At 47.4% G+C, this 25,912-nt stretch overlaps 10 protein-coding genes across 10 annotated transcripts; 6 read left to right on the top strand and 4 right to left on the bottom strand.

Annotated features, from left to right (window-relative positions):
• Positions 1-51: 51 nt before the first annotated feature.
• Positions 52-2,158, top strand: N7466_002771 (allantoate permease; the record flags this gene model as incomplete). Its single annotated transcript, XM_057162169.1, has 10 exons — positions 52-207; positions 276-470; positions 539-633; positions 705-1,105; positions 1,161-1,286; positions 1,350-1,465; positions 1,522-1,608; positions 1,662-1,778; positions 1,835-1,919; positions 1,974-2,158. The coding sequence occupies 10 exons, from the start codon at positions 52-54 to the stop codon at positions 2,156-2,158; spliced, it is 1,563 nt and encodes a 520-aa protein (XP_057025454.1).
• A 540-nt stretch (positions 2,159-2,698) lies between these two features.
• N7466_002770 (uncharacterized protein) lies at positions 2,699-3,660 on the top strand (the record flags this gene model as incomplete). Its single annotated transcript, XM_057162168.1, has 3 exons — positions 2,699-3,111; positions 3,312-3,428; positions 3,489-3,660. The coding sequence occupies 3 exons, from the start codon at positions 2,699-2,701 to the stop codon at positions 3,658-3,660; spliced, it is 702 nt and encodes a 233-aa protein (XP_057025453.1).
• A 163-nt stretch (positions 3,661-3,823) lies between these two features.
• N7466_002769 (ankyrin repeat-containing domain protein) lies at positions 3,824-4,814 on the bottom strand (the record flags this gene model as incomplete). Its single annotated transcript, XM_057162167.1, has 2 exons — positions 3,824-4,662; positions 4,733-4,814. 2 exons carry the CDS (start codon positions 4,812-4,814, stop codon positions 3,824-3,826), a joined length of 921 nt encoding a protein of 306 aa, XP_057025452.1.
• Positions 4,815-5,436: 622 nt separating this feature from the next.
• Positions 5,437-9,454, top strand: N7466_002768 (uncharacterized protein; the record flags this gene model as incomplete). Its single annotated transcript, XM_057162166.1, has 3 exons — positions 5,437-6,412; positions 6,471-8,602; positions 8,663-9,454. 3 exons carry the CDS (start codon positions 5,437-5,439, stop codon positions 9,452-9,454), a joined length of 3,900 nt encoding a protein of 1,299 aa, XP_057025451.1.
• Positions 9,455-9,739: 285 nt separating this feature from the next.
• Positions 9,740-10,945, bottom strand: N7466_002767 (uncharacterized protein; the record flags this gene model as incomplete). Its single annotated transcript, XM_057162165.1, has 1 exon — positions 9,740-10,945. One exon carries the CDS (start codon positions 10,943-10,945, stop codon positions 9,740-9,742), a length of 1,206 nt encoding a protein of 401 aa, XP_057025450.1.
• Positions 10,946-12,968: 2,023 nt separating this feature from the next.
• On the bottom strand, positions 12,969-15,194 carry N7466_002766 (sugar porter family MFS transporter; the record flags this gene model as incomplete). The annotated part of the gene is made up of 12 exons (XM_057162164.1): positions 12,969-13,196; positions 13,252-13,321; positions 13,382-13,428; positions 13,499-13,710; positions 13,768-13,985; positions 14,054-14,085; positions 14,141-14,534; positions 14,590-14,624; positions 14,688-14,965; positions 15,016-15,031; positions 15,080-15,133; positions 15,180-15,194. The coding sequence occupies 12 exons, from the start codon at positions 15,192-15,194 to the stop codon at positions 12,969-12,971; spliced, it is 1,599 nt and encodes a 532-aa protein (XP_057025449.1).
• An 845-nt stretch (positions 15,195-16,039) lies between these two features.
• On the top strand, positions 16,040-17,164 carry N7466_002765 (uncharacterized protein; the record flags this gene model as incomplete). Its single annotated transcript, XM_057162163.1, has 1 exon — positions 16,040-17,164. The coding sequence occupies one exon, from the start codon at positions 16,040-16,042 to the stop codon at positions 17,162-17,164; it is 1,125 nt and encodes a 374-aa protein (XP_057025448.1).
• Positions 17,165-17,490: 326 nt separating this feature from the next.
• On the top strand, positions 17,491-20,185 carry N7466_002764 (fungal specific transcription factor domain-containing protein; the record flags this gene model as incomplete). The annotated part of the gene is made up of 5 exons (XM_057162162.1): positions 17,491-17,761; positions 17,918-18,306; positions 18,408-18,810; positions 18,866-19,983; positions 20,042-20,185. 5 exons carry the CDS (start codon positions 17,491-17,493, stop codon positions 20,183-20,185), a joined length of 2,325 nt encoding a protein of 774 aa, XP_057025447.1.
• Positions 20,186-20,806: 621 nt separating this feature from the next.
• On the top strand, positions 20,807-22,237 carry N7466_002763 (NAD(P)/FAD-dependent oxidoreductase; the record flags this gene model as incomplete). The annotated part of the gene is made up of 3 exons (XM_057162161.1): positions 20,807-21,614; positions 21,667-21,910; positions 21,973-22,237. The coding sequence occupies 3 exons, from the start codon at positions 20,807-20,809 to the stop codon at positions 22,235-22,237; spliced, it is 1,317 nt and encodes a 438-aa protein (XP_057025446.1).
• Positions 22,238-22,413: 176 nt separating this feature from the next.
• On the bottom strand, positions 22,414-24,750 carry N7466_002762 (glycoside hydrolase family 95 protein; the record flags this gene model as incomplete). The annotated part of the gene is made up of 1 exon (XM_057162160.1): positions 22,414-24,750. The coding sequence occupies one exon, from the start codon at positions 24,748-24,750 to the stop codon at positions 22,414-22,416; it is 2,337 nt and encodes a 778-aa protein (XP_057025445.1).
• Between the last annotated feature and the right edge of the window lie 1,162 nt (positions 24,751-25,912).

The following is a 25,912-nucleotide window of genomic DNA, read 5'->3' as shown; positions in this document are numbered from 1 at the left end:
ATTTAAATCAAGTCTGTCGCAGGTTTTTGATAGCCAGAGCAAACTTGAATCATGGCGACCGACACAGAGGCCAACTCGCCCCTAGAGCAGAGTATAGCCAAGCCCACAAAATCCTGGAAGGGCTACCTCTGGGATACCTGGGATTTACCGCAAGAGGAGCGATGGCTATTGTTCAAGCTTGATGCATTCGTACTCACCTTTGCTTCTGTGAGTTACTTTCATTGAACGATAGAAAAAAAGAAGAAAAAAACCAGAGATAGGCTAACAAGACGTAGATTGGCTACTTTCTCAAATATCTGGATCTCCAAAATGTCACGAACGCATACCTTAGTGGCATGGAAGAGGATTTGGAGATGTACGGCAACCAGCTGGTGACAAGTACTTCAATCTTCACAGTCGGCTATGTCATCGGCCAGATTCCTTGCAATTTGCTACTCACAAGAGTATCCCCGCGATGGGTTATTCCTTCGGTGAGTAAAGCACATGCTCGGATTTTTCACTCTCTTTTTCTTCAATGCGAAATACTAATAATTTGCAGCTTGAAGTCGGTTGGGGAATTGCCACAATGTGCATGTCAAGCGTCAAGAGCTACAAAGCTCTTTACGGCCTTCGATTCCTGGTTGGACTTTTCGAGTGAGAAATTTGCCGGTCTTTGATGATGTCTCATGTCGCAACAGAAGCTAACAAAAAATCGCGCTTTATAGATCCGGCTTCTACCCCGGCATCCACTACATGCTCGGATCATGGTACACACCCCGAGAGATCGGAAAGCGAGCAATGATTTTCTGGCTCGCGGGGTCAGTCGGCACAATTTTCAGCGGTTTCCTTCAATCTGCTGCCTACACGAACTTGGACGGCGTGGAGGGTCGCGCAGGATGGAGATGGCTTTTCATCATTGACGGAATCATCACGTTGCCCCTCGCGCTCGCTGGCTTCTTGTTTTTCCCCAACCTCCCCCAGAGTGGTAAAAAGACATGGTGGATCACCAAGGAAGAACAAGACCTTTCGATGAGACGTATGGAGGCGATCGGTCGTGCTGGCAAGCAGCCTTGGACCATGGCGAAGGCAAAGAGAATTTTCAGCAGCTGGCACACATATCTTCTTCGTATGTGGCCCTCACCCATTATTTGCTAACCCGAAGAAGCTAACAGCTTGGATAGCCTTGTGTTATATTATCTGGAACAACGGATACCCACAGCTCGGCATGGGATATTGGCTTAAGAGTTTCAATGCGAAACCTGCTCCAGTCCCAGGCACATCTTACACAGTCTCTCAGATTGACAACTGTGAGTTTTGGAATGGGTTACTACATTGCCTTGCACTGAGATAGTATTGACGATTATAAACAGTGCCTTTGGTCACAACGGCTATTTTCATCGTCACAGCCTTGATTGAGGGCTTTCTGTCTGATGGGCCCTGTAAGGGACTCCGCTGGCCCTTTATTTACATTGGAGCTATTATCACGGTAAAAACTACAAGCCTATTTGCCCGATATCACATCCACTAACCTTCTGAATTTAGATCGTGTTTGCTGCGCTTTTGCGCCAGATGCCTCTATATACCAACATACCAGGCCGTACTGCTGTTTACTGGCTCAGTTACATCGGAGTAGGTCTAAATTAACCATTGAAACAAAGATAAATCGCTGACAAATAACTCAGAATGGTGCCGGTCCACTTATTCTCAGTTGGATCAACGAAATTTGCTCTGCCGACACTGAAAAGAGAGCTTTGGTTCTCGCTATGGCCAACGATCTTGCATATGTTGTACAGGCAGTGGTATGTTCTCCTGCACTAAAATAGCGACAAACCTCCACTGACTATAAGCACCTCAGGCGCCCAACTTTGTATGGAAGACTACAGATTTCCCTGCCGCGAAGAAAGGATATCTTTGGACAATCATTTTGCAGATCTTGTTGAGTAAGTCTCCTCCCTTGAGCCCATTGAAAAATCCACGTTACTAACCAAATGAAGTTATTGTGACCGCTGCCATTCAATACCTACTTTGGTGGGACAAAAAGAAAGAGGCGAACCTGGAAATTGAAGGATTCATCCCGGAATCATCGGGGCAGTCTTCTACTGACGGCTCCTCTATTGATGGCAACAAGGGTGCTGGTGCTGTTGAAGTCACGCCTGTCAGGCCAGAGCAGATAATTTGAAGTGAATACTATATGCGAGATTTATCTATGACATTCTAACAATTTGAATAAATTTTGATAGTCCATAATTGCAAAATAAGTTTAACGAGTAATTGGAACAAAAAAAGAAATATTAAAAGCCTGTTCTAAACCCTGTAAGGGACCCTTTATTCAAATGTTCTGCCACTAGATGGATCTAGATGGGCCTGAGATAATGGCATCGGATTCAAATGAGGCATTTTCCCGCAGGATTCTGTGGTGGTACTGCTCTGCTAGTCATCAGACTTAAAACGGAGACAAGGCTGCCGACTGCTCATGTGAGGTGCCCGACGCTAAGATTACTAGTGCTGGTAGTAAGATGACCAGTAAGATTACTGCGACGAGCTCACTATAAAGCACAAGATAGACAGCCAAAATAATCAAGATAATAAAAAGCAAAGAACATCTTTCGATAATTCCTTTTCTCTTGGCTATCACGACCAATTCCTTACTTGGCGATTAAACCCATTTTCAAACCCCCAGTCCTTCGTGAATTATCATATCTCACTATAACTCTCAGGAATGGCTTCCACAATCGTGCTTGTTACGGGCGCCAACCGCGGAATCGGAAGAGGCATACTAGAAATTTATCTCAAGAAGCCAAACCATACTGTCATCGCTGCGACCCGCGATCCCGGCCACCCGACTTCCCAGTCTCTGGCGCATCTTCCCACAGCTGAAGGCACTAGACTGCATGTTATAAAGATAGACGCGACATCTTCAACTGATCCCCAAGATGCAGCGCAGGAGCTTGCTACCAAAGGAATCACTTGCGTCGACATCTTGATTGCCAACGCGGGGATCTGCCTACTGTGGCCACGAGTGTCAGACGTCAAGGTCGAAGATATCAAGCAGCACGTCGATGTTAACATCTATGGCTTTATTCACCTCTACCAGGCATTTCGGGGCCTTCTCAAAGAGTCCAGGGACCCTAAGTGGGTGACCATCGGATCGAGTGCCGGATTTCTCACGGTGAGTACTACGAGTCTGCTACTCTGAAACCACGAAGAAACTCTACTAAGTAACATGGAATATAGTGAGTCGCAACGAGGAGCTCTTTTGAATTTTCTTGCTGCAGTTCATGTTGATGCGCAAGCGATCCGAAGGCCGAATACTAACTCCCAATGCTTGATAGCAACTTCCTCCCCATGCGAAATGCGGCTTATGCCCCTACCAAGCTGGTGCAGCACTGGTATACCAAGGCCATCTCTGTCGAGGACGAATGGCTGAACGCTTTTCCAATCGATCCGGGGTAAGTGGGTCTTATCACCGGCGATGAATATAGTCTTGCTAATAGTTTTCGCGTCAACAGTTGGGTTCAGACAGATATCGGTAACCGTGGAGCTGATAGCTTTGGAACTGACAAGCCGACTCTCACAGTGGAGGAGAGTGCCGGAGGTGTGGTGAAGGTCGTGGATGTCGCTAGAAAGGAGACGCACAGTGGAAAGCTGTTCAAATATGATGGACAGGAGGAGCCGTGGTAGGCGGCTTGCACTGAGGATTGAAGAACTGGCACCTACTACACATGAAGTTTCAAGGTCGGAGTCATAGTCAGATAGAAGCAATGCGCAACAACTTTTTTCCATGGATGATGGCTACTTTGAAAATCTGCTTGTGTCCACTATGTAGAGAAAAAAGCAATCATTGCTACCTTTCCAATAGTGACATGAAATTCTCAGCATACGGGCATTTTTTTGCCAGAGCATTCATGTCCGCACCAGCCTGAATCAGAATCAAGACTCCGGGCTCAAAGTCTCTAATAATAGCCATATGTAGCGGCGTCCAACCGGTGTTGTCATGTGTATCGAGGTTGAGGCTCATTTTGGACTCTTCACGGTACTTGAGAAGCAGTTGTAATATGTCAATACGGCGATATAGAACAGCCCAATGAAATGCCGAGCGACCATCGCAGTCAGAGGTAGCCATAGTCGCACCATTTTCAAGAAGAAGACGCACGACGGCCTTGTGGTTCTCAACGATAGCGTGTATCAGCGGCGTGCGACCGTCGCTGTCTGCTTTGTTTATGTCCACGCTGCTTTGCTCCAGGAGAACCCGCACAATCTGCTCATGGCCCCGCTGAGCTGCGATATGGAGAGAGCCAATCCAGCCGTCCTTGTTGATCGTCATTATCAAGCCTGGTATTGAGTTATTATTGTGAGACGTCGTTGGCCTAAGGCCAGCATCGTAGTTCACGAACTCAGATTGAAAGTCGACGGTGGGTACGAGGAATGATTCATTGTTTGATTCACAGAAGCTGGGACCGATGAGGTCGAGACCAAGGTCTGTCTCCACTGGGATTTGTTCAAAATTCACCACTGGCAGCTCTGTTGCCAGCATACCAGGCGTATTGGTAAATGAAGATGTCGGATATTTCAATATTTCCACCTGCGAGCTTTTGGAACTGCCCGAGGAGACAGGGGGCAGCACTTGAGTCGCGAGCCTGGCCGCTTGACGAGCGGCATTTTTAGCTTCGCGTTGCTTCTTCTCTGCGTCACAGATACGCGATGAGCAAACCGAAAATGCAATGTGGAGTGGGTTTAAACGTCAGCCACTCACCGCGGAATTTGCTTTGAGCGACACGGTTCTGAAGCCGACGACGTTCAACAAAGTCCACCAAGTGCTCAGGACTGACATCCATAATATATGTACGTTAGGTGAGTTTGGAAGTAAGAAGGGGGTAAGGCTGCTGACTTCGAGTATGTAAGCTGCATTTTTAATGATGCCATTTAGACTGCGGGGTACATGTGACTTGGCCTATGTGGTAGGATTAATCCGACATTTGAACCCTTTACTACCCTGCAACGAAAAGCATCATGTTCCACAAGTTCTGAGCTATCTTCAGGGCTGGTAAAATCTTTAACACTGATTAGAAACCATGAGCCAGATGCCTTCACACAGACTCACAGAAACATGCATACTTATCATTTTCATCGGCTACGACCCTCCGTGCGGGGAGTCGGCTTTGGTTCCCGATGGTTTATCTGTGCCCTATCAGCTCGACAGCTGATCAACACAGTCAAGAGGAGCTCCGCAAAGCACTATCGGGTACCATTACCAACTGATGAAGGTGAGAGTGAATAGACAAAAGCGAAACCAAGATCTGCAGAGCGGCAAATCCGGAGTGTGACCGACTTCCCCTCATCTCGATACATACCATAGTCAGGTATAAAATGGAGCTCTACCTTTCTTATTCCAAGATCCCAGCACCACAAAAGAAGATAACGATCCAAAATTCTTTTCCTACCTCTGTTATATTCAATATGGCTGAAGCTGGAATTCGCATTGCCATCGACAGAGGCGGCACTTTCACCGACGCCTGGGCTCAAATTCCAGGTCATTCATCAGACTTGATCTTCAAAGTTCTCTCTGAGTCCCCAAGTGAATATGAAGATGCCCCGACAGAATGTATCCGCCAGATTTTGGAGACAGCAAGTGGGTCACCTATACCTCGAGGAACTCTCCTAGATTTGACTCCCGTGGAGTCCATTCGAATGGGCACTACCGTTGCCACGAATGCACTTCTCGAACGCAAAGGCGATCGCATCGCATTGCTGACCACCAAGGGATTCCGCGACCTGCTCAAAATCGGAAACCAAGCGCGACCTAATATTTTTGATTTATCGGTTCAAAGACTTCGCCAATTATACGAAAAGGTCGTCGAAGTTGACGAACGTGTCACTATTGAAGGGTTTTCAGAAGATCCTAATCCAAAGGCAATCGATGTTGATGCCGATGAGAACTTGTGTTTGGGATTGACCGGGGAAATCGTTCGTGTGCTGCGCACTCCAAATTTGGATACAGTTCGAAAAGACTTGTTGGTTCTTTGGGACCAAGGATTCCGCTCTGTCGCTATTGCGCTCATGCACTCATATACCTACCAAAAACACGAAGTTGCGGTTGCAGAGGTTGCAAGGGAGCTTGGCTTCAAAGTTGCCGTGTCGTATGAGCTTCAGACTATGGCAAAGCTAGTTCCTCGAAGTCAGTCGGCTGTTGCGGATGCCTATTTGTCTCCTGTGACGGAGAAGTATTTAGAAGGGTTTAGAAAGGGATTTGAAGGTGAGCTAAGAGACGAACATGCGAAGAAAGTCTTTGTAAACCAATCTGATGGTGGTTTGACTTCAATTGCAAATTTCTCTGGCCTTCGCGGAGTCCTGAGTGGGCCTGCTGGTGGAGTTGTCGGCATGTCAAGGACATGTTACGATGCCGATGATGGAACGCCAGTTCTGGCATTCGATAGTAAGTTGATCCTCCCTATCCAGAAGACTTGAAATAATATTGACCGAAAATAATTTAGTGGGTGGTACAAGTACGGATGTTGCCCGATATGCAGGTGCTTTAGAGCATATATTCGAGAGCACTATCGCACAGGTTACGATTCAGACACCACAGCTTGACATCAACACCGTGGCTGCTGGTGGTGGCTCCATGCTGTTTTGGGAGAATGGTCTGTTTAAAGTTGGCCCCCACAGCGCAGGAGCCCACCCAGGTCCAGCATGCTATGGGCGAGGTGGTCCACTAACGGTGACCGATGCCAATCTGTTTCTGGGCAGGATCATTCCAGACTATTTCCCCCGCCCATTGGACCTTGAGGTGGTAAAACAGAAAATGATTGCTTTAACAGCAGTAATCAATTCTGAAAAGGATGGGTCATCCCAGCTCACCCCGGAAGAAGTTGCTGTCGGATTTATTTCTATCGCGAACGCAACCATGACTCGACCTATTCGAACATTGAGTGAAGGTCGGGGCTTCGAAACGGCAGCACACAACCTTTGCTGCTTTGGCGGTGCCGGTGGACAACATGCTGTCGCTATTGCAAGGGATCTGGGAATACAGAGAGCTTTGATCCCGCGATATTCTAGCATTTTGTCTGCTTATGGTATGGCGCTCGCAGATGTGGTTGTCGAGAACCAAGAGCCGGAGGCAACATCCTATGCCATCGAAAACCTCCCCAGGTTGGAAGCGCGTTTTGAAAGATTGAAATCTGCGGGTGTTGCTGGGCTTATTTCTCAGGGATTTTCGGAGTCTCAGATCGCACATGAATTGTTTTTGAACATGCGGTATCAGGGCAGCGATACAGCTTTGATGATTCCCGATCCTGGAACTTTCTCAGCCTTCGGTGATGCATTTTCTGCGCGTCATCAACAGCAATTCGGCTTTACTCAACCAAGAGAAATTTTGATTGACGATGTCCGTGTTAGAAGCACTGGCAAGGGAATGGAAGTTTCTCTTTCTAGCCCAGTGGCCGAGCTGAAGAAACTCTCTAACTCGCCCCCAGCAACATCGACAAGCCCAGAGAAAAATATCAAAGTTTATTTTGAGCAGGCTAGCTGGCTGGAGATTGGACTCTATTCTCTCAAGGACCTCAGGACCGGCACCCGCATCGATGGGCCCGCCATGGTAATTGACAAAACACAGACAATTATTGTAGATCCTGCAAGCGCAGCAATGATTTTGCCAGAGCACGTCGTGATAGAAATCACAGGAACAGCCAAGCCCGAGATTACAACGAGTGTTGTTGATCCAGTACAGCTCAGTGTGTTTGGACATCGTTTCATGAGCGTGGCCGAGCAAATGGGTCACACTATGCAAAAGACGTCCATTTCCGTGAATATCAAAGAGCGGCTTGACTATTCCTGTGCTGTTTTCTCTGGAGATGGTAGCTTGGTTGCCAATGCCCCTCATATTCCAGGCCACTTGGGCTCAATGAGTTATGCGATCGCATACCAGGCACGTCTATACAAACCTGGTGAATTGAAGCCCGGTGACGTGCTTTTGAGCAATCACCCATGCTCAGGAGGTACCCACCTTCCCGATCTAACGATAACAACACCCGTGTTTGACAGCGATGAAAATCCAACAAAGATATTGTTTTTCGTGGCCAATCGAGGCCATCATGCAGACATTGGCGGGATCCAGCCTGGTTCCATGCCTCCAAACTCGACGGAGTTATGGCAAGAAGGTGCAGCTGTAGAATCATTCAAGATCGTCAAAGAAGGGGAGTTTGACGAATCGGGGCTGATTGAGGTTCTGGTGGACATTCCAGCATCTTATCCTGGGTCAAGTGGTACACGGACACTGAGAGACAATATCGCGGACTTGAAGGCTGCAATTGCCTCCAATAATAAGGGGATTCAATTGATCCGATCTTTAATCCAGGAATACACTTGGCCTGTGGTGGAATTCTACATGAAATCCATCCAGGACAATGCCAGTCAGTCAACTCGTGAACTACTCAAGGTGATTGCCCAAAAGTTCGAAGGTCAGCCGCTTCAGGCTGTGGATTATATCGATGATGGAACCCCCTTGGCGCTTAAAATCACCATCGACCAAAAGAGCGGTGATGCAGAATTCGATTTTACAGGCACCGGGCCAGAACATTTTGGAAACTTGAATTGTCCACCCGCAATCATGTATTCGGGCATCATGGTGAGTTGAAACCTGGAAACATACACTTCAAAGTATGAAGTGTCTCTGACCAGGTCACAGTATTGTCTCCGATCGATGATATCCTCCGATATCCCTTTGAACCAGGGCTGCCTGCAGCCCATTAGACTCATTTGTCCCCCTAACACCCTACTGTCACCGTCTCTCAAAGCCGCAACGGTCGGGTCAAACGTCGAGACCTCTCAACGCATCGTCGACCTGATTTTCAAGGCTTTCCGTGCGGCCGCTGCGTCACAGGGGACCTGCAACAACCTGACCTTCGGGTACGGTGGCCGAGACCCAGAAACAGGTGAAGTGATCAAGGGATTTGGGTACTATGAAACCATCGCTGGCGGATCCGGAGCCGGTGCCGACTGGGACGGTGAAAGTGGAGTGCATACCCACATAACCAACACTCGCATCTCCGATCCCGAAATTTTTGAAAGGCGTTACCCTGTCATCCTTCACGAGTTCTCAATCCGAGAAGGCAGCGGTGGAGCCGGACGCCACCGTGGTGGAGATGGGTGTACCCGTGACATTGAATTTCGATTGCCAATGCAGGTTTCTATTCTCTCTGAGAGACGCGTGATCCCCCCCTATGGCATGGCCGGTGGCGATGACGGTGGACGTGGGGTGAATTTGTGGCTGAGGAAGTATCCTGATGGTACAAGTCGGCTTATTAGTCTCGGTGGGAAAGCGACGACGCATATGAATGCTGGTGATCATATCATTGTTCACACACCTGGTGGTGGCGGGTATGGGAGAGACCCACAAAAGAGAGAAGAGGTGTTTACGGATGTTTTCAAGATCCACGAAAAGTTTGTACCAAGCTCTTCTTTACTTCGGTCACATTGAGGGGACGGACTCAGACCCCAATGATTTTATTGAAGCTCCAAAGAGGAGCAAGAGCGAAAGCATGTGCAATGATCATTAATTTTTGTGCAGAAGGGGAATTCTGAAAGAAGAGAGGATCGGAGCTTCGGAGATTCGGAGATTCGGAGTTTACTATGCAGATGTAGATACGCGGATAACATTGAACGCTAATCTCAATTGGGACAAAAACAAACAGTTATCTAGATCTGACTTCTATCTTCTGACTCTGCTACCTGTAATCCATAATATGAACTGAGTATCGAGATCTCATCTCATGATTTTCCAACCATAGCGCTCATTGGCCCTTTCTTGTAATCCCATCAAATGAAAGTCAAAGTACATAAAGGTAAATTCCATGTTGGCGTGGTAAAACTGACGTCGAAGTGGCCGGTATGAGTTTGAAAAAAATTCAAAGTCATAAATAAAATTGTTCAATCGCTGACCACAGCGATGTAAAGCATCTCTGACAGTCAGGTTCTGATCTCTCATACTCGCTCGAACGAAGTTTAAGTAGACAGAACCATCATCTTTCTTGGCGAGGGATTTTAGATCCTTGAAAATTCCCAGCATGTCGTTCCAAAGAGCTGCCATGACCGAGAGTTGAATAAGACACGGATCTTCAGGTGTGAAGAGCTCAGCCTGCTCGGATGAAAGGAAAAGAATAAAAGGAACCATGGTTCCGACTGTGAAGGCCCTCGTCTTATAAATATCTTGCAATGTCGGTTCAACACAGAAACTTTGACCTTCTTCCTTCTGGGTATCAAAAAAGAGGTCAAGAGCATCTACACACACGGAGAGGTGCTGTGGCGAAAGAAGCTTCCGCTTGAGCGGCATTAAGTCTTCGGATAAGATGCGCTGGGCGTTGATTGCGTTGTCGATGAGAGCGTCTGGGCATGACCCCCTGAACTTCGTCATATCCGTAACTGGACCTCCTTTGAGGACACTTTTGAGATTCTCAAGATAGGCCGTGCCCGCTGTTGAATGCAAGTCGTAGGTGGCAAGCTTCTCGCTGACTTGGTCCATATAGAATATCCATGTTATATGGCGGTGAAGCAAAACTCTTCGCTCATAGGATACTGATGATTTGACTGAACAGAGACGAGCAGCTTGAAGCCCCAACCGAGCAAGAGGGGCATCGATGGACGGAAGGAAAGACCAGTCGCTCAGGTCTTGAACGAGTCGAGCTTCCAGTTCACCATCGTATTCGAGATTCATGGAAGCTGGGAAATACATGGCCCACAAATCATTGCGGGTCTCCATACACGCTTGAGCTTTCCTCCAGTCACTAGTGAACATTAGGCATAGCTCGGCTTGGTCATGTTTGAAAAAGAAATTGTCGTTATCGACATATGGGGGAACAGTGGCTTGTCGTTTTAATGTTTGAGTGGGAAAGCTCAGAGCTTGATTTACTGCCCCGTCTTTCACTTCGCCGGCCTTGTCAGTATAAGGTGGCAGGGAGAGTTCTGTAGACATTTTGATAGTATGTGTTGAAATGGAGTGTGTTATACAGAGAGGCAAAGAATTATTTTGCAAGAAATGGTCGCGAATTTATAGAAAGCCATGGATTTTACATGCTAGTACTAGCAGGTAGAAGCCGTATGTACTATGTATGAGATATGCAGATTACATAGCGGACTTCGCCGCCTGAATATGCAGCTGAAAACGTAAATCCACCACCTGGTGGTTTGCACAGGGACCACTTATTTCCAATTTTTGAACAATATGCAGATCCGCCACAGCTGAAATTAATACAAGTAGATATCCGATGCGAGTAGCCTAGAGGATTTGGAGGGCGGGGCTGAGGCGCGGCTGGGTTTCGCCTATTTTTTCCAGCTGCAATAGTAGGTAACGAAACAATCCAAAAATTCTTGAACAGACCTGCGTCATAAAAATTAAACATTTTGGAACAAGCTTACCAGTTTTGCGTAACTGTCGAGAAAGATAATGTCTGGCCGATCGCTACGTGCATAACTGATTGGGAAATACGAGTGCCGTGTTGATCTATCTCTGACCCATCACAAGCAGCTATTTGAAGTATCCACAATAGCTGAAGATGGGAATTACTCAATAACTACTACGGAAGATAAATGAAGGCTCAGCGGGTTTTTGTGTTACCTTTCAAGGTCATGGAGGGGGGAAATCCTACCTATGAGCAGGACTGCCAATGGATTCAAGATTGTCTTCTGGAGAATCAACATTGAAGTTACATAACACATGTGTGTATTTAGGTGGACCAGTGGGGAATTTGGGAGATCTTCGAGCATTTGAATTTTCACGCGCGAGTGGGTATTCCAAACCTTTTAATATGGAGAGCTGCATGTTCTGCTACAATGAAGAAATCTAACTAAAATTAACGCAAACACGAACCGGTTACAACGGGGAAATCCGAAGCTCGGCTTTTTGATTAAGCTCAAGGTTCTAGGCTATGGTGTTTGCACTAGTGTATGTTCACTAGTACTACTAGTAGATACCATTACCGTCCGAAGCCAGAAAATGGTTGAATAGTTGAAGAAACGCAGAACTTCCGGACATAGGCGCCGATCGGCCGAAGTCCCACTTCCAAGTTTGGAAGGTTTGCCATCGCTACGTCATTTGAACTGATTGCGTACATACAGTATGGTTTCTCGTTGCAGGTGGTGCCCGCATGTGCATGTGCATGTGCTGGAGTTTATCTTCCAATGAACCCTACCCTGCACACTCAGCACAATCATTTCAAGCATCAATCAGCTCCACCAAAAACACGACTTGAAAATAGTGATGCGCATTGACGTCGAATTGTTAGGGTTTGAAAACGACAGTCCATGCGTATAGAATACGAGGACCTGGTTACAGGTGGCTGGCTATTGAAAACTAGTTTATGGAAAAAACTCGGAGTTCACACGAGTCCACACGATAGACCGTAGGCATTTTTTCCAACTTTGGCCAACTTTGGCATAATTTAGAGGTACTTTGGCCTTGAGCTAAATCCGCAGCGAGGATCCACCCGTGAGGATCTTGTGGGTGATGGGGCCTCTCAAGCCGATATAGACTTGTTATTGGTGTACACGTGGCAGCTCCGTGCGGGGCCGCCGCCCGATAAACCAACCAAAGGCTGGGCTCGTTTCCTTTGGACTGTTCCTCAACACATGTCTCATGTCTCCTGAATGCCGTCTAGTACACGTACGTAGTCCTCTGCAAACCCCTGCTCTTGCTGAAAGAGTGGCTTGTAAAACGTTACCTAAAGTTTTTGCAACGTCGGAAAGAATTCGATCCATCAAATCCCTTCCAATCCCGAGCTCAAATATGCTGGACTTGCCTCTTCAGCCCAAAAACCTGATATTACAGGTGGATACTTCCCTAGATAATTTTTTGATCAAATAATCACCCCATTTTTGAAGTTAGTTTGTTATCTCATTTGCGTAATCGTGATATAAGTATACCCTATACATGTGGCGTAGAAATCGAACAAGAAAAGTCCCCAAGCCCCGAAGATCCATTTGAAATCTAGAATCTAGAATCACACTGATTCCGGATTTGTGGAAGCCAGCCGTGCCTCATACTCCACATTGTCGACATGAGAGGTTCCAGCAGTCTTTCCATCAAAGTCGGTGAGGGCTTCTCCGTGCGCCATATCACGTTCGAAAATTGCACCCACCTTGCGGGCCTGTCGATCTCGGAAGACCCAAATTGTGCGGTCTTTAGAGAAGAGAAAGTCGACTTCTTCTAGAGATTTGCCGGCGGTTTCCTGATATGCCGTTAGTAATCTGTCGCTTCTTGACACTGGGTGGCATGGTGCTTACTGGATAGAAAAAGAAAACAACAATAGCCATAACGACACACAGGGTCATAAACACCATGTAGAGTTTCCATCTGGAGGATTTTATGTCAGCAACGATAAAGTCTTTCCGTATACTGAACAAGTTTCCTTACGAGATCTTTTCCATCGCCGTTGGAATATAAAGTGCGAACCAAAAATTCTTAAACGAAAAATTGTCAGCTGTACAGTTCTATCGGTTTAAGAAATGTAATAATTCTGAAATAACATACCACAAACCAGTTTGTCGCGGAGGTCATTGAAGTTCCTCGCCCGCGGGAGCCCGTCGTAAACAGTTCAGGTGGGTAGACCCAGGCGACACAGGCCCATGTCAGCCCGAAAACTGCAACGTAAACGTAAACAAATGCGATGGTGGCGTTTGATGCAGTTTGGCTGGTGAAATCAAAATTCGTCTTCTTTGTGAGAGAATTGTAGACCGGGTTTCCTGGTTCTTGTCATTATAAAAGTTCTTCGAAATATGCTGTCAAGGCTCGCCGCTCACCTTTGGTTTTCATGATCGTTCCGATAAGCATCATAGAAATAGCCATACCAAATCCTCCAATGACCATAGGGGTTCGACGACCCCACGTGTCCATCCAGTACATATTTGGCCAAGTAAAAATGTTGAGAACAGCTCCCTGGACACCATTTGCTAGTAGGGATCCACGAGTGGAGCTGATACCAGCTTGTTCAAACAAGAATACCGCATAATACATGATTCTTTAGTATGGGTTGGGGTTAGCTGAGGGTGTCATTTCAATCAGAGATTGAACTCAGATAGGACTTACACGTTAACACCAGTCACTTGTTGGAAGAATTGCTAGATAAAAGTTAGCAGATATTTTTTGAAGGATCGATGATCGGATCGGACTGACCACGCCGATTGCCAGCCAGGTGCGACGACGATCACGTCCAACCAGCATCTGAATATAAGATGGAGGCGGATTTTGTCTTTCCCACTGTATTTTGGCCTCGATCTCAGCTAGCTCTGCATGCACGAATGGATCATTAATGTTGCCATTCGAGTGCAACCTTGCAAGAGAATGTAATGCCTTGTCGTGTTCGTCTCGCTGTGCAAGCCATCGAGGCGATTCAGGCATGAAGTACATGGTCAAGTGAAGAGTTGTTGTTGGAATCATTTGCAAGCCTAAAGCTAGTCTCCATGATGCATTCCCAGACAGAAAGCTGCTTCCATATTGAATCCAAAACGCGATAAGAATACCAAAATTGATACAGCATTGTTGCATTGAGACAATTCGACCGCGAATTCTGCTTCCGATTAGACTCCAAATCGAATTAAAACGATCAAACAGGGATTGAGTACTTAGGAGGCGCAATTTCGCTCTGATAGAGAGGTACCTGTACTCAGTGATTATGTGTTAGCGGCTGATGAGTTGAAAGTTTCAGTTGCCGCATTCTCACCATCATTGCCAAACAACCATTTCCCAAGCCATTTACAACACGGCCTGCAATAAGAGCCGTTACTCCATTGGAGGCAGTTGAGATAGCTACACCGATGGTGAAAATCAGTGAGCCCAAGAGGATGGTCTTCCGGCGACCCAGACGATCAGCAAGTAATGCGCCCGTCAATAGCGATCCTGCGAACGAGCCGGCTTGAATGGATGCAGTGATACCTCCCTGTAAAAAGTTGCCAGGATAGTTCATGTAGGAGAGGAATTGCGGCATTGTCAGAATTCCACCTAGTCAAGTCAAAACCATGATATACAACCCTGAAACAAAATCGACTCACTCATCGATCCCGTATCCTGTTTGAAGTTAGTGCATGAAAATATCTAGTATGCGTATTTACTCACGTATCCAAAGGCTACACCTCCCGTGCATGGCGCAATGCCATACAGGTACATTTTCTAACATGGTCAGCAGTTTAAAGGTTGAAAGGGTCTGGTGGCTTACCCACGAGCCATCCATGATGGCTAATTAGAGTGGATTCTCCAAGTTTTGGGGCTCTGGTGCAAATAATACCTTAATCATTCTTGCGAGTCGGCGTGCATTTATTACGCTCGCAGAGTGATCTCCACGGGTAATTTCCCCCTCATTCTTCAAACTTTGGCCTGCGCTTATGTGGATCCGGGGCCCCGGACAACTGCTCATTGGTGCCCCCACGCGTCACTCAGGGTCTCTGGCCGCACGGTGACATTCTTGAGGTCTAGCTGTCTTGTTCACACCATAGGTGACTTCTTGACTGAATCTGCCTTATATTCATAGATTTACGCCCTTTCAAGCCGTGTAAGTCAACCACTTGAACAGACACAAGAAGTGTCATCATACAAACAAATACATATTCAACCTGAGACGAGCCTAGCCCATCTGGCGACTCCCATTGCAATGTTGTTCACGTCCACGGGTACAGTGGAGCCCTCGATACTTATAGGCTAAGTATCGCGGTATTGGACGTCAGAGAAAATTGATGCGACCACCGAGGTCGAATTTTGCAGTATTTTCGAGCGTTTTCACGTTGCGAATCTCTTTCAATGATTTAGGTTACATATTCTCAACATCTCAAGTTGCTCAACGTGCATAATTGGAGATGATCGGCAGCCACTGCGGGAGCCAATCATATTTTCCCCGTCGGGTAATTATCTCGGGGATTTCTGTGTAAGCTCAGGGCCCGGTTTCGTTGGCCAAGGATAATCCTAATGTGTGTCGATTTGGGCTTTGCTGGTTATCGGTGGGGTGAAGAGATGGAGAAGGAAAATTGAAAAAAAACGATTCCAGCGTTCCTCCATCTTGGACATCGTGTTGTTTAACTCAAAATGAGCGCTCCTAAGCCATTGACGCCGCTATCACAGATACTTCCACCGCTTGTGCTGGGCGGTGCAGGGTTTAGTCACCAACTAATACACAATCCAAATCCAACCCAAGCGCTGGATGTTCTCAAACGCGCATTTCAACTTGGATTGCGAGCAATCGACACATCCGCATATTACCACCCTTCAGAAATACTCCTTGGTGCAGCGTTAGCTCACCCAGAAATCACGAGCCACTACTCGCGCGATCAATACTTCTTGATGACCAAGGCTGGACGTATCAGCGCCAATCAGTTCGATTATTCGCCCGCCTGGATACGATCCTCGGTACTCCGATCCTTGAAGCGCCTTCAGACAAGTTATCTGGACGTTGTATTCTGCCATGATGTTGAATTTGTTCCCGAGGATGAAGTCCTCCAGGCCGTGGGGGTCTTGATCGACATGGTCCACGAAGGCCACATCCGATACATCGGCATCTCGGGATACAGAATCGACATTCTCGCTCGCCTCGCCCATCGCATTCAAGCTCAATACGGTCGCCCTTTGGATATCATACAAAACTGGGCGCAGTTGACACTTCAAAATGACCGACTAGCCCATGAAGGACTTGCCGCCTTCAAAGAGGCGGGCGTCTCATGTGTGTGTAGCTCGAGTCCATTGGCGATTGGTCTTCTCCGGGACAACGGAGTCCCTGTTGGGGACTTGGGTGATTTCCACCCTGCGCCACCGGGCTTACGCAAAGCTGCCCAGGCGGCATCTGAGTATGTTAACACTCGAGGAGAGTCGCTCGCAGCATTGGCGCTGCAATATGCTATCCGCCGAGCGCAGGTGGAATCGTCAAAGTCGTTACGAGTCACGACTATCATGGGAATAACTTCTGTTGCAGAACTGGAAGAAAATCTTGCGTCAGCGGAAAAGGTTCTCCGGAAGTCAGAACAAGATGCTTCAAGATGGCTCTGGGCGATTCAACCAACGCCCACTGGAAGACCTGAAGCGGAAGGGATAAATGAATGCAATAACATGTGTGTCATGGTGCAGAAAATTTTGGGGCCGTGGCACAACTATAGTTTCCCCAGCCCAGGTGATGACTGGGATGTGGCCAACAAGCGTCCTGTGAAACATAAGCTCTGATTCCAAGGTTAACTCCTGGCAATACTAGACCAGCTTGGAGTTTTTTTTTTTTTTTTTGGTATCGAGTTGACCTTGAGCAAATGACTTCCAAGGCTTGAAGCCCCAGATGGATGTTCAAGGCCGGGATACTGGAATACGTCCATGGGTTTCCCAGGTCTGAGGCTGGGTGTCGATAAATAGACTATGTACATGTTGGATACAAACATTGAATATACATAGGTGTCGAGCATTGTCAGTTGACATTTGCAATGTATTTATTCAATGTTCCATAAGCTAAGATCAGAGACTGCAATATAAAGATTCAAATGTTGAAATACTGCATCCATATGTACCAAGTCGGAGATACTAACCGAGAGAGTTCGTCCAGTCATTTGCGGCACCCGGAAATTGAGCTTTGGTCTCCGCTTCCCCACAACGTCCGTCTCCGCAACCACGCGATTCTTATTTTCCCCTTCCAAGGTTTCCCCGCAGTATCATGGTCTGACATAAAATTCAGAAGCCTTAATTCGATATGTCGCACCGACGTCAAACGCGAGTTTTACGAGCCTGTGATTCATGTACGCATTCAAAACAGCGTTGCGATGGTCAGCGACCATGGTGAGTGTCCCTAACTCCTGAGTCCTGACTCCCTGCAAGGAGCAAGAGGCCCGTGCTGAGTCTAATCGCGTCGCTTAAAAGCCGAAGATGTTCAGGTACAGCATGAAATTTGGAAAGTTTGGATGAGAATTACCGGCGTTCTAAACAGAAATCTAGAGCGCGTTGAATCCTGCCACTACACCAAGGAACTCCGGAAACGTGGGCGTCCACCTCGGTCGGATTCGATCCGTTCTTTGCGCACTGAAACACGTAACTCACTTGAGCATGATCCACATGATGACATGAACCGAAGCCCCCTGGAGACGGTAACTTCAAGTAGCGCATCACTTCCCGACACTTCAGTCTGCATGGCTCCTCCCGATCGACGAAAATACACAATTGAAGAGTCTACAAGTATCATAGCTGAAGTTCTCAAGAGCCCTACAGGTGTCAATGTTACCAGCTCGTCATTCTCACCACAGCGGGAGATTCTCCATGAATTATTTCAGGGATCGTCAAGCAGCACTGCGCTGGACTCGGATGGAAACGAGATCTCACCCAGTCAAGTAACAAATCTCTTCTTCAAATGTTTGGTCAACGAGAGACTTTCTAACATGTTTTGAAGATGTCCATGAGTCCCAGCAGCCCTCAAAAAGCCTTCCAACAGCCCAAATATGACGAAGTCCCTGGCATTCCTAATGATTTTCCAACGAAAAGATCCTACTCTTGTTTAGATGCAGTATTGCCATCTTTGCAGGGGGTGCTTTCTGCAGAGGAAGCATCAGAGATGCTAGAGATCTACTTTAGTGAAAGCTCTAGCCCGGTTTACAAATCAACATCGCCATACATGCTGGCGCATATACTTCATCCATCAACTGTCCTAAAAGAGCATGATGCACGTCCGATGTCCCCTGCTCTTCTTGTGGTGATCCTTTTTTGTGTCTCACAAACGGCAGATATGAATATATTCGACACACCGGGTGCTCGAGAGCGTACAAGCATAGATCTCTATCGCCTTTCATTGGATTTGCTTCAATCGGAAGATCAAGACAATTATTTTCGCACTTCCGGTAAGTTCATTTCGAAATTTACCGCGTCAATTTGAACGATGTTCTAACTACTCAGATGGATGGCAATTTCATTCCCATTCCACTAATAGTAGCTCACTCACCAATATAAATTCGACTCCGAATCGCCAGGTGCCCGGGAAGGCATTACTGCCAAAACAACTAGGATCGACAGATATCATCCTGGCTGTCACTATATTGACATTGACAATCTCAGGAGGTCACTACAAGGCAGATTCATTGAAATGGAAAGACAAGCTTTTCAGGCTTGTTCGTGCAAGTGGCCTGAGTATGGAGGATCAGGATATTGACCTTGGTCCTGTGTTTTGCGGGCTCTACAACGGAGATGCCACATTCAGGCGATGGCTTATCTCAAAAGAAGAACGCCGACGGCTTTTCTGGTTGATCTACTCTTTAGATCGACACTTGGCATTATCCTTCAATACGCGACTGAGCCTTCCCGAAGGTACTTTTTGTGTCAGAACGCCATTGCCAGAGAAAGTGTGGCAATCTCTTGACACCGCTGATTTGAGCTATATTCCAACATGTCCGCTCGGTCCACCGGTTCATATCTCAGGTTGCGGATTCTTCGAGTACTTTTTACCGTTGGCAACGGTCCTAGGGCATATCATCGACTTGCATCATTATCGCAGCCACCCGACCATGGGAAGCCATATCCCACCGGGGGCTTTTCACCATATCGAATCCATGATATCTTCTCAAGAGCAAGACTTGAGTGTACTTGAGAACCAAACCAATGAGTCATTTACTGAAACTTCTCCCCATGTTACCAATCCAATGAGAACCAAATTACAGTTGGTCCGGATCTACAGCACCTATCTCTTACATGTATTCCATATTCTGCTCCACGGCAAATGGGATCCAATCTCAATGATTGAAGACAAAGATGACTGGATCACCTCCGAAAGTTTTTTGACGTGTGCCTCTCATGCATTAAGTGCAACCGGTGTGGTCTCGCAGATCTTGACTCTGGATCCGGAATTACTCTTCATGCCTTATCTGTTCGGCATATATCTCCTCCAGGGAAGCTTCATATTACTTCTCTTCGTTGATCGTATGCCGGAGCTTGGTCCCAATCGATCGGTTGAGGAAGTCTGTGAAACCATTATTCGCGCCCATGAAGTGAGCGTAGTTACCTTGGACACAACATTTCAGGTATGGCGGCCCCCTTTCGCAGATCATGATACAAGGCCTCGGACTAATTATATCACAGAAAAACTTCCGAAAGGTTTTTAGATCAATGCTGTACGACGCTCAGCAGGCTGGTCCTCATTTGTGGGATGAACACAAAGCTCGACGCAGAGAGCTACTGTCTTTGTACCGCTGGACACCACTAGCTCACGGGCTTGCGTACTAGGAAATTGCCCAATCTAAAAATACCTTAATGTGTTTTCCCGAGATCTTTCTGAATGTTGATCCATTTCTATTTGGTGTGGTGAATTGGCACTGGTTTCTCCCCGCACGCACGCCGGAAGCGCTGCCGCCTTCGGCATTGCTACCCCGCACGGCAGGCACGGGCTTCTCTCCCGGAGTTAACCCGATATGTAAAGGCGTTGCAGGATGTCGATCTCGGCTTTTGCCTAAAGTATTTAATCATTCTGGCAGGAACAGGAGTGAGTTCGCTTTCACAGAGCGAAATAATCTATGAAAAGACCCAATTGGACTCTTTGGAGTATACTGTGCACAGAGTAGTACAGTCTTGATCTTTTTATAGCCCCACGTGATCGGCTCCGCGGGAAACCCCACCCGAGACCGGAGCCGACTCCGATAAAGATAAACGCGAGACTTGAGACTCACAGCCTACAGATAAGGCGCCACTCCGCTCCAAGCAATTGTAAATACAACGTGGGGAGCTGTTCGCATAGACCTATTTATCTACTCTCACTGTTGCCAAGTCAAAAGGGGCCGGCTTCCAATTGACACCTGTGGAGACTCATTTGCTCACGCAAAGAGAAAAAAAATCCAGGTCCTTACAAACATGGCCTCAACCAACCCTTCGTACCTCATCATCGGCGCCGGTGTATTTGGCGTATCGACCGCTTTCCATCTCATCCAGAAATACCCTAATACGTCCGTCACTTTGGTGGACCGTGATGCATACGACGCCGACTCTCGCGTCGCAGCATCATGGGATTGGAACAAAGTGGTTCGCGCCGACTACGATGACAAAGTCTACTGCAAACTAGCGCTTGAAGCTCAAGATATTTTTAAATCCGATCCTCTGTGGCAACCGCACTTCCACCAAACAGGCGTTTACTGGAATTGCCGCAGCGACTACGCACAAAATGTCATCACCAACCACAAAGAGCTTGGTCGTACCGACGATATCATTGCGTTGCCCGTCGCCGAGGCCCGAAAGCTTTACGGCGGCATTTTCGACAATGCAGACTACACCGGGGTTAAGGAGGTTCTTATCAACAGGGCTAGTGGCTGGGCCGCTGCCGGCGATGCGCTTCGCGCCGTCACAAAACGGTGTCTGGAACTGGGCGTGAAGTATGTGACGGCTGAAGTTGCCAATCTGGAGTTTGATGGCCGCGGCTCTTGTACCGGACTGAAGACAAAATCTGGAGAGGTGCTATCGGCTACTCATACGGTCGTTGCTGCGGGAGCTTTCACGCCTACATTGCTGGAGTGGAGTGCTGCTACAAGTGGCAATCCTGGCCTGCGGGCTGGTGAACGCATTTTGGCCGCTGGTATTACCACCGGAATGGCACAGCTGAACGATGAGCAGTATGAGAAGTACAAGGACATGCCTGTTGGCTTTCAAGGCTACACACCAGAAGAGGGTACGTATTTTTTCTACTCTGGATTTGCACGCATGTCGCTAATTATGAACAGGCAAGCCGTTTATTGGTACTCTTCCTCCTACCCCGGATAAAGAGCTCAAGTGGTGGGGATCCAAGATTTTCACAAATACTCGCGAAGTACTACCTGGCCGTTCCATCTCTTCTCCTCCGCCCACATTCGACTACAACCAGTGGAAGGTTCCAGGACCCCTCAAGCAGGACATCATTGAGGCCAGGAATCTGTGGTATGGACCTCAGAGTGCCGATTGGAAGATGACGAAGCACCGAATCTGCTGGTGAGTTATTCTCGTTGACAAGACTGAGCCGTAGTCAAGAGAGATAATCTGACGATTCACAGGGACGCTTTCACCACCACATCTGACTTTATCATTTCCCCTCATTCCGCCTCCCGGGGACTTTACGTTGCGACATGTGGTTCTTTCCACGGGTATAAGTTCTTCCCCGTGCTTGGGAAGTATGTTACACAGATGCTTGAGAATGAGTTGGAGCCTGAATTGGTAGAAAAGTGGGCTTGGGATCGACAGCGACCTGATTCATCTGAGAATGTGGAATACCCGAACTCCGAGATGAGACATCTGTTGCAGCCGGCAGCGAAGCTATAATGTGAAACCTTGGATTCGCCGGGCTCCCACAACCACTTTGAACATAAATAACGAATTTAATTGATTTTTCCGAGTTACAATACATTATTGCGCTCGGGGCCCTGCTGAAACTACACGCGTGACATGTTATAGTATTGATGTAAGCTACATATAGAGCTTCACGAATTGACCAGATCTCAACTCCCTATCTCAGCCCCCCGCACGTTCACCAGTTTGAGCGCCTTTTCGCGACCAATTGCAATGGCTTTTTGCACAATTCCATCGGCGTCCCAAGAAAAGTCCACTCGCCCTCCACCACGTAGCTGCAACCCAGATACAGAGCCCCCTCCCCAAGAAGAAGGTATCGCTGGGCCTAAAACCACAGTATGAATACTCTGGTCCCCATGAGCTTGTGGCAAATCTTGAATCAGTATCTCGACAACAGCGGCCACGAGACCGAAATTCGCATCAATCTGGAAAGGAGTATCATGGCCAGAATACATCGAGAGGCCATTCGCTGCTATGTTCTGCTCAATGGCGAAACGCAGCTCAAAATTTGCTTCCTCTGTGTTATTGAGCCGAGCCCAGCACGCCGATCTCCACACCTTTGACCATCCGGCATTTGTCTCGTCCGTATCTCCATCTCCTCGAGACCACAGCATTGTCTCAACAGCGTCTGCTACAGTCTTATTGCTTTCCTCGATCGCGACACTATACCCGGGATACCAACCGACGAGACCACTTAAATGGCGATGAGTGTCGTTCTCGACGTCGATATCCATTTTCCATTCCTGTAGCTGGCCCCAAGATCCGATGTGGATTCCTCGGTCCAAGTGAGCCATGGCCTGCACGACACTCTGGTAGAACTCATGGTCATCATCACCGCTGTCAGACCATGTCGCTAGAATGCGATCAAAAAGCTCCCATATTTGCTGCTGGTACATCGAGCATCCGAAGGTCGTGGGCCCATGTTCTGGTGAGTTGCATGGGTTCACCACCAACGTGTCGTCGTTAAAATAGAGGTCCTTTTGCAATTGTGATAACCAGAACAAGGCAGTTCCTTTGAGCAAGGGATAACCTTGGGTGCGATACCAGGTCGCATCATTGGAGTAGTCAAGCCAATTCGGAATATGGAGCGCCATCCAGGTGGCTGCAAGGGGAAAATCGGCCCAGACAGCTTCGTTTTTCATTGCCGTATAGCCAAAGGTGTTGATCTCGTCATGAATTACCCAGGACCCGTCGGGTGCTCCGTAAAGCAGATTTGCAGTTTCTTCGCCGTAAGGGACCCAAGTTTGTTCTATAAAGTCCCAGAGACATTGTTGGAGGGACCCCAGTCCAACCTGTGGTGCTGCCCAGTAATTCATTTGTATGTTGATATCGGCATGGTAGTCTGCACTCCACGCAGGATCTTGGTCTGCCGCCCATCTCCCTTGGAGGTTCGCGGGGAGTGAATTTTCGCGCGATGATGCGATAAGCATATATCGTCCATAATCAACAAGCAAGGACTCCAACCAGGGGTCCCCGGTGGTGAGGTTATAGCGCGCGATAACCTGTGCGGTTTCAATTTCGCTGGAGTTTGATGTATCCGGTAGATCAAGGTAGAACGAGCTGAAAAGATTTTGGTGGTCTTGAACATGACGTGCAAGGATATCTTCAAATGAGATCGAGGCCGCAGTCGAGACAGTTTTTTGTACAGTGGAAGTCGGGTCTACTCCTTGAAAAGAGAAACCAGATGCCTTGTTTCCATGAGTCTGATCGTAGTTTGATCCAGCTCCAAAGACAATCGTGACTTCTGTGCTGCCTGAACCTTCTGGAAGTATAAGTGACCCATTGTTGCACTTCACGGTGGTGCTCTGTAGTGCTTGAGATATTCCAATGAATTGCATGCCTGGCTGAGCCAAATGACCAGTCAATTGAAGCTGATCGCCGATACATGTCGTGTCAATCAATGTGGAGTTCAGGTAATTATTCCTTAGACCAAATTTGATTGCAGGGAGAGGCGATTCGGAAGCAATATGGTAAACACAAACATCGTCTGGCTGGGAGCAAAATATCGAGGTATTGAATCTCTGAGCACTGTTTGAAAAGCGTACTGAATGAACACCAGTTTGGAGATCCAGTCCCCGGAAATATGAAGAATAACTCTCTAGGCCATCGATTTCGACCGTGAAGTTCGCGAGCGGGGTGTAGGAGCCATATGAATAAATTTCACCAAGAAGCTGATCAACGTTTCCCGTGCCATTTCGAAATATCTCCTCGCGTATGGCAGGCAAGAAGTGGGATCTGTCGCTCGCTGGATTGCCCCCGGAATAAGTCGCGTTCTCAAACGGCCCGCCAGCCCAAAGACTGTCTAGGTTGATGTTTATTGATTCCGATCCGGGTTCTCCGGCGGGCATCAATCCCAATCGTCCGTTTCCCAGTGGATAAGCTTGCTGAATCACATCGGAAGTGGCAGCTGGGGAGCTTGACCAAAGCCATTTTGCTGTTGCTGAATCACATATCGCAGTGACCAGTATCGCTGTTCTGACATACATTTTTTGTTAATATCTTGGGTTGGTGGCCAAATCCATGGAGGGGGACTGGGGAGCTGGAAAGCCAAAAGAATCTTGGATTTATACAAGGACCCTGATGGCGGAAAATTCCATTTCACATTATCCGAACGCAGTGGGCAAGAAAGAAGCCATCCATGTATTTCCCCGCAATCATCAGAAGATCCTTGGAACCTCCGGGGAGCATAGGTTATGCACATGTGCATATCCCATGAGGAGACTGCAACCCCGGATAACTTGGAACGATTCACCTTGACTTCACCATGTTCCAGAACCCCTCAAAGAGCGCCATTCATATTGCGGGACACATTTATCCGCATCATGCACGTTGAATGTAACCTCTGATATTAATTAGCCGATCGCATGTTTCTTGTTCTCGAAGATTTCAAACCATCGGGGCTTGCTTTTGCGACTCCCCGTGACGTGCAACTGGCAGCATACTGATCAGAGAAACTTCCACTTTGCCTCTTGTTAGCGGATCGGTTATTTTGCTGAAGGTGCATTTTGAGACACATTATGACGCTAAAAGTGATCGGCAGACGCGACGCGTGTTGACATGCATCAAACTACACGTGACATCACAGGGTCCACGGTTCTTGATGCTGAAGGTATTCAAGGGGTTCCATTGTCGAATTTCCACCTTCTTAATAAGCTCTAACGCATGTGGAGCACAACTCCATACTCCTTTCTAAATTGGGGCTAATACTCTGTACTGAGTACGGAGTGCCTTTATTGTGGTAGCGGAGAAGTTTTGGTTAGGCCCATGATCTATCTATTCTATCACCGCTGCCTATGACCTCTGAAAGAAACGGAGTGATCTGACCACTCTCCCACCGAATGTTGATACGGGACTTATTGGGGAAGCGAAGATTGTTCCCTACACAGATTCCCACTTCTTAATCTGATACCGGTCATTTGACGATGGTTTCGATCCTTGTTCATATTTGCTTTTAACCATAAACGTTATTCTTTGAAATGAATTTCAGGCATATCTTGTCGACAAGAAAATTTGCATTTGACTCACATCTCTGATCATTTACTAGACCTAAGAATACGCGGTATTTTGTACGGTCGGCGACAAAGAATATGGCTATGAGTGGCTGGATTACTTAGGTTGAAAGTCTGGAGTTTAGACTTGGGTATGCCC

Source organism: Penicillium verhagenii (assembly GCF_028828195.1).
Source record: "Penicillium verhagenii strain IBT 33310 chromosome Unknown utg000003l_segment0_segment0, whole genome shotgun sequence".
Taxonomy (NCBI): Eukaryota; Fungi; Ascomycota; class Eurotiomycetes; order Eurotiales; family Aspergillaceae; genus Penicillium; species Penicillium verhagenii.
The sequence above is the reverse complement of the archived record's forward strand: the minus strand, read 5'-3'. Positions and strand labels throughout refer to the sequence as shown.